The sequence below is a fragment of the Euprymna scolopes genome, chromosome 21 (assembly GCF_053919585.1).
Source record: "Euprymna scolopes isolate OS-2025 chromosome 21, ASM5391958v1, whole genome shotgun sequence".
In the NCBI taxonomy this organism is placed as follows: domain Eukaryota; kingdom Metazoa; phylum Mollusca; class Cephalopoda; order Sepiida; family Sepiolidae; genus Euprymna; species Euprymna scolopes.
Genome location: NC_136502.1, coordinates 46562421 through 46574555, shown reverse-complemented (window position 1 = coordinate 46574555; position 12135 = coordinate 46562421). Strand labels below are relative to the sequence as shown.

Sequence of the window (12135 nt, the reverse complement as noted above, 5' to 3'; positions counted from 1 at the left end):
ATTGGTGTTTCCTGGGGTTTGGGTGACAAAATGCCTCCCCAAAGTACCAGATTTGAACTGCACACTTCCAGTGGAGATTTGGTCAGTACTCTCTCACCTCGGTCTTTCCATCCTCCCTGACCCTTCACAACTAGTTGGTGTGGTGTGGCGCCAGTCGATGTCATCTAGACCAGTTTTTTTTATTATTATTACTATTATTATTATGATAATAATAAGGGTGCTTGTGCAGTGTATGCACATGTATTTTAAATATTATTTTCAAGTTAAATTAAATTTTAGGTTTGTATTACTGTACACATAGATTCGAAAAAGTTTTCAAAAAACAAATATATCACAAATGTTATCAAAGGCAAGATAAGTTACTCTTCTACCTATCTGGAAAGGTTTTTAGTGGTTTTACTCACTTTAAAATGTGTAATCGCTTCGAAAATCATACAATGTTTATCAATATATTTTAAAAAGAAAAATGTCGGCATGTTTGGTAGAAAAGTAACTTATCTTGCCTTTGATAACATTTATTTGTTATATATTTGTTTTTTGACAACTTTTTCGAATCTACGTGTACAGTAAAACAAACTCGTTATGTAAATTATTTACAGTTCTAATGTTATAAAAGAATTAAAAAATTGAAGTTTTAAATATATTTTGAAGAAATGAATTACGGCCCATGCTAAAATATTGATAATTCACCAATCATAAAAAAAAAAATTAAAAAAACAAAAAAAACACTACCATGAAAAATGCTTACTTTAAAATATTTGAAAATACTCAGTGAAAATTTTATTTATTATTAAAAGAACGGACTGAAAAATATTATATAAAAATTGTTTGTAAAAAAAATAAATAAATAAAATGAAATATTCGACTTTCTCCAATAAAAATAAAAGTTCAAACACGAATTCACTTACGATATTTTGATTAAAATTATCCCAAATGTGCAATTATAATAATTATTTTCCGAATGGAGAATTGTTCTTTTTCTTTAGAACATACATGGACAATTGGTAACATATCTTGGTAGCCATATTTTTTTATGCCTGTTAGCATGACCACGTGGTTGAATACCGGAAGCTGTCTATACCTACAACTTAATTAGGAAGTGACGTTACATTGTCATATGCATCGGCCTTCTTTCTTGGTAGCCACGGTGATGTACCATTTCAAGTTAAAATCTCTTTAGTATTACATATGAAGGATGATGGATTTATTTCTCTTTCACGGCGAGATGTGACACAAGAGTCGGAAAATGGGGTTGAAGAGCCAGAGAAGGAGCAGTCTGGCCTGCAAAAATGTCTGCATCCCAGTTGACATTCCTCGGTGGTGGTGCCTCAGGCAATCAGCAATAAACTAACCTCTTCTCAAAGAGAGAAGGCAAAGCCTTAGAGAATGGACTTGGAACTACACAGGATTAGCAACATATCGCAATCAGTAGAGACAAGGGAAAAGGGCCATTTCAGAAATGGCACAGATTTTGTTAATTTTGATGGCGAGTGATAAAATTCCAATTACTTATGAAATCTGAAGAAAAACTATTTTATTAATAAGAAAAAACTAGTCAAATCTAAAAATAAATCAATAAATAATCTAATAATTTGTAATAAAATATTTACATTTGTTATCAAGTGTTGTATCGCAACACTTGATAACAACAATTATAACAACAAAATTAGTGTATGGTAGCCAGAAAGACAGACAGGAAGAGTAAGTTTAAATATTTATTATAAAGAAATGAAATGGTTAAAATTGTCTCTTGCTATCAAGATGTTCCCGAGAAAAAAGGAAATTATTAATGTCCTTGTTATTAAGTTCTTGCTGAAAATGAAGAGAATTAGTAATGTCTGTTGTTGTTAGGAATAATGAAGCCCGAAAGAAAGAAGGGTTAAAATTGTCCTTGTCTCTATATCCTTGTTGTGTGTTAAATGTAAATGTTGGGTTCAGCACAGAGACAAGGGAAGCAGTATTAACCGGGTGTTGTATAGTTTGTTTGCTGGTGTCACAAACTAGCAGGCTCCTGCTGCTGTAGGAAAGAAGAATGAAGATGTTCACACTAGCTGCTGCTGCTGCAGCTGTTAGAGAAAGAAAGATTAATCCATACGAGTCATCACGACAACCTCCATCACCAATTACTTCGTCAGCTGATGACGTAAGACTGCGTGCACGGACGTAGTTAAAGACAGTTTGTACTGTGATCAGAAGAAACATTTTGCTGTCATTGTGTTGTAATGTCACGATTAGCCTTGTTGTGAGGGAATGTTTGTTTCCATTTCAACTTGGCGTGTCTGTGAATGAATTTAAACTGAGTTCGTTACTCGTGGCATTTTTATAATTATTCTTTTATCATATAGATTCATATCCTATTTGATGAAATCGGGATGCCTTTTTCTTAGTGTACCTATTTCCTTGGGAAATGTGTTATGCAAGATAATTCTTTGCTAGAATGAACTGTGTATCGTAATGGAAGCATGGTTTCCGATACCTTAGCATGTTGTTAACAGTCGATCGAACACTATAGGGTAAACAAAGTGGCGCTATTGTTGTTTATATATTGACATTATCCTGTACATGGCTGCTCCTGCTAATGAAAGCTATGTCTGCCTGTCTCTGCTGCTACAATCTGTGTTATGGTGTTGTTTACATGTAATTATAGGCTCAATGGAGCCTATAATATACACATCTTCAATATAACACATCTTTAATCGTGTTTCATAGGCATTTTGTTTATTACAAATTTTAAATTTCTTAAGTATGCTTCTAAGAGCTTTTCCAAATTTCATTACATTTAGTATTATAAATAAAGTGTTTTTCTAACAGAAAAGAACAATGATCATATCTTTAACCTCCACCCCTCCTCTAGCTCTCTGCTAGAATTACTATCCATCCAGTCCCAAATTGTAAGTGTTGTTTGTGTACTTCCTCCCTTCCCACCTTTCTATGTTAGTCTCTACTTAATATACTGGTGGATTTGCTCATTCACAGGTTGTTTTGAGGGGAGATAACTAGTATTAAAGAATGAAGCGTCTAAAAATATTACCTTTGTGCCGTTTCAAATATTTGCAATAAAAATTTTTTTTTTTTCTTTTACAGTCAATGTGCAAACCTGAAAATATGGAAGATGGGTATGTAAATTCTTTTCTCTATTTGAGAGAATTCATTACACATTCAGAATCAAGTGCCCATTATCCATTTTTTTTAAGCCAGATTTAAAATTCAATTTTTCAACTTTACACATTTTTATGAGCGTTATTGTACATTCATATACAGCACAGCATAATCACATTGACACACCGGTGCTCATTACATCACCAAAGTTAAGCCATGTTGAGCCAGTTCCATACCTGATAGATAACCAATTGATAATACCAGGTGCTGTATGTAGGAGTATGTTTACAACTACCAGCAAGAACTGGAAAAGAATACTAATGTTGTCATTTCCCCTGACTGGGATATACATGCGACTGAGCACTGCTTGTGATCCTGATATTCTCATGAAACGTTCTCCTTTGGGGTAAGCTAGTTCAACCTGCCTAGGATGAACGCTGCCAGTTATTTTTATTTTTTTATTTTTCATTTTTTTTTTTTTACAAAGGAGTCACCACTTATCAAGGCCTGGAGGCCACTCTAGAATAAGGGTAAATGAGTGTACCGTAGTCAATGGGAAAATGTCGTAGTCATCGTTAGTAGTAAAAATTTGGTAAATTGGATTACTTAAGGGGACGACTCATCAAGAACTTGTTCACATTGGACTTGGAGATGACCATATTGTAGTCAGTTGAAAAGCAGGAAAACGGAGCAGAGTTATTTTTATTTTTTATTTTTATACTATCATACCCAGGGCATGTAACATGGTATGTTTGTGCCATGGAGTCTTTTCTTAGGTGAATCTTATTGTACTGACCACAGACCCACCAGCTATCAAGAGGTAAGATAGTTACATTTCTTGGTTCAAATAATGGTTGGGTATTGTCTATAATGTTGAAACCCACATTATTAATATCCTTAAATGCAACAGCCTGCTGCTGTCTGAATGGGTAATACTGTTGTGTATTTGTGCATTATCAATTCCCTCCAGAGAATTAATTGTCTGGGCTTATTGGAGACGTTGCCACTAAAAGATAAACACTTTGTAGAGAAAACAAACAAACATCTTATATGAAGAAATATAACGTTTTATTTATTCCAGCTCCAAAAAACATAAAAATCACCAACTACTCTTTGCTTCTCTCTCATCGCAGTCAACAAGGTAAAGAGAAAGCAGTAAAATGTTCAACAAGAGAAAGAATAAAACAAGAATACATGAACAGAAGCAAAAAATTGAAAATAAAAAACTGTGTTTTTAAAAATCTTTATTCATAATAACAATGACCTTTGCTCTCTTTAACTTGATTCCACCTGTCAACAAGCTTATAAACTTATATATGTTTATATGTTTGTATATTTGCATGCACATGATACAATCCTAGGCTAATCAACCAATCACTATGAATTTGGAATACAACTGCTAGGTAGAAAGGTGGGTAATGTGGGCTATATGTAGTTTAAGAAGTTTTATGCAGTTTTTATGAAACTTGAACAATGGGTATTAGACATCAATTAATAAATATTTCTCAAATCTCATTTTTTTTTTTTTACTATTATATGCGGCATAATTATGTTAACACCCCGGTTTCCGTTGAATCATCGAAGTTAAGCAACGTTGAACCTGGTCAGTACTAAATAGGTGACCATTTAGGACTTACAGGTGCTGTATGTGCTCACCACTTATCTTGGCATTGTTTCCAGTTGTCCTGGACTTCTTGCCACTGAATTCAAACAGTGCCGATTCAGGAGAGGTGTGGTTGGGAATTGCTCAACCCTTGTCTCATAATTACATGTGCAGCTGCCCCTACAAGGGGTATCCTTTGTTTTTTGAGACTGAACAGAGCCATCGTAGGAACTATTTTAAAAAATTCTTTTAAGGAGCATAAGAGCCTTTAAACCTTAATGCTTGACCTTTGCTTGAATACAAATTTGTGTCATAGATTTTAATCAAAACGAATAAGGATTCTAGACATAAATTTTGGTGTCATTACACTGCATGTCAAATTATTAACGAGATAACATTTTTTTACCAGTTTCAGAAACTTACCAGTAGTTTCATATCTAAAGCTTTGGAAACGTTGGCAATGCTGAGCTGTGTGCACTGTGAAATTTTTGTACTGTTTTGAGCAATGTAAACAACTTGCCATCGTAATTGCTGAATCCACGGTATTTGAGGTGTGTCAAATTATTAACAAGACAGTTTGTTTCATGAATAAAATGGGTCGTAAACGTGGTTTGAGTAGTTCTAAGAAGAGTTCTATTACAGAACAACTAGCAAAAGGTAAAACTACCCTCAAAATATCGAAAATGGTAGGAAGGTACCATCAAACTGTGAAGAACTTTGTTTAGGAACCTACAAAGGTACGTAAGAGAGTTGATAAAGGTAAATCTACAGTTGTTTCACGCCGTTCTCTACTCCAAATTAAACGTCAAGTTGTTTAGAACCCTGGGCAGACAAGTCGAGAAGTCTTTGACCAAGCCGGATTGAAAAATGTCTAAAAAAATATTCAATGTCGCCTTCTGAAAGAAGTGGCAAAGTCTGTTAAGCCTCTGACAAAGCCTCCATTAAAGCAACATCACATACAAGACCAATTGAAATGGGCAGAGGACAACATGAAAACAGATTTTTCCAAAGTATTGTTCACGGATGAAGTGCGTGTCACTTTTGATAGCCCAGATGGCTGAAGCAAGGGATGGGTCCTAAATGGACGACAGTGTTTAAAGCGCCAACAAGATGGTGGTTGGATAATGATTTGGGCTGGGATTATCGGCAGTACTTTAGTTGGCCTATGGAGAGTCCCAGAAGGCGTAAAAATGATGGCGTTTTTGAAGGAGTACTTTGAACCATAGCTGAAAAAGCAAAGGTTAACGTTCAGAAGAACGATTACTTTTATGCAGGATAATAATCCCTTGCACGCAGCAAACAAAATCAGAGAGTATTTGCAACAAGTAGGTTCTCTAACTACGGAAGATGGAGTGGCCTGAGAATTCACCAGATTTGAACCCAATTGAGAACTTTTAGAGTATCATGAAGCGACGCCTCTATGCAAGTGGACGCCAATTTAAGAGCAAAGATGAGTTGTGGGATACTCTCCAAGAGGTATTGCAAGGGATAACTGTTGATGAAATCACAAATTTGACTAATTCTATGGACCAACGTCTTTTACAAATCATTCATAAAAAAGGATCGCATATTCCCTACTAATTATGTCAACGTATAAATTGCTATGTAGTTATTATGTTCTAAGCATTTTTCTTAGTTCATTAAATGTTTGAAAATTATTTCAATAAACAAGTTATGGGTATTTTGTGTTTTTATCCCAACCTCATTAATAACTTGACACACTGAAATCAACAGATATTTCTATCTTCTGCTATAGTTTCGCTAATACTGTTTTAAATACTTTTATTTTCTGATTGGAGTAGCTAAATAGTATTGTAAGCACTTTCTCAAAGTTTCATGGATTTTTATTCACTCGGTCCTTAAATATTTAATAAAATGTAAACTCGTTAATAATTTGATATGCAGTGTATATAGGTTGTTTTTCTTTTCTGTTGGCGACTTCATTATTCGTCTTATTCCTCAATGTTTTTATCTGTTCATTTGTTTCTCATTTTCAAATTATTTGTTTATTTTAATCTTCATAAGGAACACTAGAGTAGTGTAAAGCTGTTCTATTCTGAAAATTTATTTAGTCATACTGTATGGAAGTTAAACATGATCAGTGAGGATTTAGGATACACATTGCATAGGGAGACATGATATGAAAATAATATGATGAATATGAAATGTCTGTCTAAAAGATAAGCCTCGCTATGTTGACACTAAAAGAAGATTAAATTTGGACAGTATAGAGAGACTAGCCTGGGTGCCCAGCATTGTCCGGGTGTTTGGAGGTGTATGTACTGCAAAGAAATTTTAAAAAAAAAAATGGTAGTAGCTAGGTAGGCTCGAACCCATACCGCAAAGGAGGAAAAGAAAATGAAAAAAAATAAATGTGACATCTTTGCTGTTGTGTCCATCATCGAACCGGAAGTGACGAACATCAAAATTAAGGCTAGTCAATCGAAAAGTGTGGATGACTTTCGAAAATATCTACGAAAAAAGCGACCCCCCCCTTCCTTGTAGAAAAGTGCCCTATTGAGGGTGAAGGAATTAATGTTTTGGGTCAATTTTTTTATATTTGTTGTCCGAAGGATTGAACTTAAAAACAATACTGATCTCGTGAAAATCCGTCGGTTCTATCAAAAGTTTTAGGCAGATATACAAACATGCATTTAAATAGAGGTGAGATTTATATTATAGATGTGTTTAAAATGGGCGACTATTAATATGGTCACATTATTCAGAGAATAGATGAGCGTGCTTGGGTTAGAGGAAGTTCACAAGATAAAGCCAAAGAAAACATAAAGAGGAAATGATGATGGATTTGGAAGAAAGAGGGATGAAGAAAGACCTGGTCAGAGATATGTTAGTTTATGAGTTCATTTCTATAAACAATTCGATCCATGCTGGTATCTACTATTATATAAAAGGAACTTTGTGTGGCTGTGAATTCATTCCCTATGGACTCAAAAACGGCTGGGCCGATTTTTATGAAATTTCACACAAATGTACCTTATGTGTCTGGGAATATTCTTAGATAGGTTTTGTACCAGAATGTCTTTGATAAGTATCGTTAATTGATAATTGAAATAATCAAATGAAAGAAGGAACAGACAATTTTGACCAAAGTTAACACCACCTAACACAGCCTAATATCACAAGGGTATTTGAGAAGTATATTATCACACAAGCCGAAAGGTCTAACATATAAAATCAACAGTAGTTTCTTTAATATGACAGGGGCGCATTCAAAATATTTCTGTTTAGAGCACAATTGAAGCATGATACTTGACTTTTGTATTATAAACTTTAATTCAAGCCATTTTATATAAAAATAAGTTTATAAAATGAACAGTATGTTCTCTACAGTGCAATGTTTACTACAATGTATTGTGGACAAAGTCATCGCGAGGAGGCATATGAAGCTTTGTCTCGGTGCACCACAATGGGTCCCCAACTAGAGTAGGCAATCAATTGATTTGATTGAAAAATGGGCAATTTTTACCGATTTCAATGACTATAAAAATATGAAAGTGTGAAACATTCATCGATCATCATTCAATCTCGGGCAACGTCAAGTCTCCCTGCTAGTGTAAAACAGATGTTAAACCAAATATTACTATGATGACAACAACCAGAAGAACGTTATTGGAAACTAGTTTTAAAATATTTTTTTACTCCTTCTGCATGTAGCTACGAACTTTGTCTAATGGTCACCATCCATGCCAGATGGCAAAAACACACGGAAACATGTATCATCTGCTTGAACGCTCGTGGACGTCTCTGCTTCATTCATTTCATGTTGAATTTTCTTTCTCTTTTCAGCCATCAAAACTCCCCAAAACAGAACTTCAGACCACCATCATTGCCAACAAATAAGATCTTTTCCTGCGAAGTGTGCGGAAAAAAATTTGCTAAGAAATCTGAACAGAGAGCTCATCTAAAAACCCATTTTGACAGACAGCTAATGCATTGCAAAATCTGTGGTAAAGATTTTAGCGAAACAAAATTTCTGAACGAACATATGAAATCGCATGCCGATGAGGTGGCCTATCACTGTGGGGTGTGCGGAAAATCATTCTTGACGTACAAGAGCTTGAAAAACCATATGGCCAAGCATACTGGCGAGACTTCATTCAACTGTGAAATCTGTGATCGAGTTTACTGCGGCAAAAGCGAACTGATCTATCACATGAAGACGCACACGGAAGCAAATCATTGTGATCTTTGCGGAAAGGTGTTTTCTAGCCACAGTAATTTGAAGGTTCACGTGCGGTCTCATACCGGGGAGAAGCGTTTTACCTGTGCTGTCTGCGATAAAGCGTTTGTGACGAACGATCACTTAAAAAAGCATATAAGAGTGCACACTGGAGAGACACCCTTCAAATGCCACCTCTGCGGGAAATCTTTCTCGCAAAATGAACACCTGAAACGACACATTAAAACACACAGCCGAGAGATTTTCAGTAAATGTGAGGTCTGCGGAAAGCCTTTTACTCGTAAAGACAATCTGAAATGTCACATGGCAATGCACGCAACCGACAAAAAGGAAAAGAAGACCTGAATTCTAGATTATTTGTGTATCTCAGATTCTTATTCTCAACATGGTTGTCATGGTCACGCCGTTGACGTGCCATACATACCAGTTGTCATCAGGTGCTATTTGTTGTAGTGGGAAGTGTGAGAGGTGATGTATTTGATTGGCATTTTTTTATACTGTCACAACAATTACTGATTCAAATTATATAGGTCCTGGATATTAAACTATATCCTGTGGTGAGGCCCCAGCTTGCGGGCTTTGAGGAGTGTGGAGCCACCCTTTAATTGCCATTGCTCCCAGGTCTACTCTAACCCGGAGTGGTAGTACCTGTTAGGGTCCCAACTATGGGTTAAATAGAAAACCAACTTGAAAACAACAAATATATTCTATTAAAAAATTTTTCTTCCGAATCTTTGGATTCGGCATTAAATAACCTGAAAAGGGTTGATATGCTGTAAAACAAAAACAACCAATGAACCAACCAACCAATCAAATTATATATATATATATATATATATATATATATATATATATATATATAAATGTGTGGGTGTGTGTATAGTTATCCACAGACACATTTCACCATACCTACGGCTCATCAATGCAGCTGACTATACCAGGCGTCAAACCTATAACCACAGTCCATGATCAGGTGTACACATCACTACACTATAGAGCCCCAGTTAAAATTACAAGCTATTTTTTCATTTTAACATTATGTTTATTTTGGTTGTTTTTAGTAATAATTAAATTCAGTACAAATACTGAATTTAAATATCACTAAAAATAACAACAAAAATCAACATATACCTCAGATTCTTATTCTCAACATGGTTGTCATATTCATGTGGCTTACTCTTCAGATGCTGTTTGTCATCGCAGGTGTTGAGTGATGCTATGTTTCATTAGTAGTTTGATACTGTTATAATATCTGGAATTGACCATATATAGTCTGTTCATTATACAAACATATTGGTTACATATGTGCATACATGTTTCAGTGGAATCCCAATTCAAAGATACTATTTCATCAGACCAAAAACGGAGCGATATTGAAACAAGAGTCAAGATTACATTCCGTTTTTATAAGATATTCGGGTATGGTTTCCACTCTAGAAGAAAGTAGGGTGTATACTTTGTGAATGTGAGCAGTAGGGGTTTTCGAGAGAGGTGTGGTGAAGGAACAGAGTAGGTGGGGGAGAGGGTGAAGGAGAAGGGGGGAAGTATGATCCTGTGTGGTCAAGCTGCTGCAGCAGAGAGGTATTGGTATTATTTTAACATGGTGGTTGTTTATTGGCCTAAGTTTTGCTTTGATCTAGAGTAATATTATACCCTCATTGCTGCTACTTCCCTATCTTAGGTTTTTATGGTTGTTTTTCTTTTCTGGTGGCGACTTCATTATTTGTCTTATTCCTCAATTTTTTTATCTGTTCATTTGTTTCTCATTTTCAAATTATTTATTTGTTTATTTATAAGATATATGTCCATATGGTCAAATTAACAGTCAGTTGAACAGGAATTATATTTTCCACTCTACCGCAATGTCTAAAGTAATTACACGAGCAAAGGTTTCCATATCTATAAACTCCATTTCGATGGTTGTTTATCTTTTTCTTCAATACTAGAATATAAATATATTTTATAGGTTTATATGTTTCATTATAGGAGTAAGTTCTTCAGACCATATGCATGCAAACAGGTACATAATAGCATCTATTTGTCTATATTGGTGGAGTATTCCATTTCCAAAGTCCTCTAGTTATCATTTGGGGTCAATTATGTGGTTGGTTTCCCTATGTAATGCTGCGTTACGATAATACCTTTTGTAGGTATATATCAACATTCCAATTATAAGCATGCTAGACCCATAGATAATTTTAGTTAATCGTTTTTGGGTGTTTAATTATTAAATATGCAAAGTGTACTCACCTTTATCCAGTTGGTGGCATATTGTGTTTCTGTCCATTTAGTATTAATGCTAGTGTTTAAGATCGTGTTGAGGGGTAATGAGAGGATGGCTCCTTCCTTAAATTTAGTTAAGTTATTTATGCTAGCCTCTTCTTCAACACTTTTGGTGAGTGTCATTATTAATTAGAGGTGTGTCGGTTTATAGTAAGTATAGATATTACTTTGTGATGTATCGGAACTACTTCGTATCCTTTCATCTTTTACCTTGGTTCATTTATTAATTAATTAAGATATTGGAAGTGAATTGTAGTGTTACTACTATCACAGGATTGCTATTCATTTTTTACATCTTAGTTAAAGTGTAGCCGCCAAAATGTTTGCAGCTTATAGCTGAAACTACTTTTACATTTTATAATTTTTCACTGTCCATAAAATTAACAATCTCATGTTTCTCTGTGAAACATAAATAACAGGATGAAGTTAATGAACTACATGTTTTATCCTTTCTTAGTATTTTCCATTTGACTAAAGATGTTTTGTCCACTTCAATTAACTTTCAGTAGTGTACTTAAGCCTTAATAAACAACTGCCTAGTTAAAATAATACCAATATTTCTCTGTTGCAACAACTTAACCACACGGGATGAAACACATATGCACATATGTAACCAATAATGTTTGTATAATAAACAGACTATATACCAGCTCTATCCTGCATTGGGCACTCTTTAATAATCACGCAAGTTTCATGAGATTTACATTTAGGAAACCAATATATACAACTATTATATATATATATATATATATATATATGTGTGTGTGTGTGTGTATATATATTTATATAGATATATGTATGTATATATGTATGTATATATATATATTTATGTAGATATGTATGTATATATATATACATATTTATGTAGATATATACGTATGTATATATATATATATATTTATATAGATATATGTGTATGTATATATATATATTTATATAAATGTATGTA

General features: G+C 34.3%; 1 protein-coding gene across 2 annotated transcripts in view; it reads left to right on the top strand.

Annotated features, from left to right (window-relative positions):
- The window catches only part of LOC145242217 (uncharacterized), a 31140-nt gene extending 19219 nt beyond the window's left edge, over positions 1-11921 (top strand). For both annotated transcript variants that reach the window (XM_080105217.1, XM_080105216.1), the window contains exons 2-3: positions 3085-3116; positions 8510-11921. In XM_080105217.1, the coding sequence (XP_079961343.1) occupies positions 3088-3116; positions 8510-9248 (768 nt within the window). In that variant the 5' untranslated portion in view covers positions 3085-3087 and the 3' untranslated portion in view covers positions 9249-11921. The remainder of the gene's footprint in view (positions 1-3084; positions 3117-8509) is intronic.
- The last annotated feature ends 214 nt before the right edge of the window (positions 11922-12135 follow it).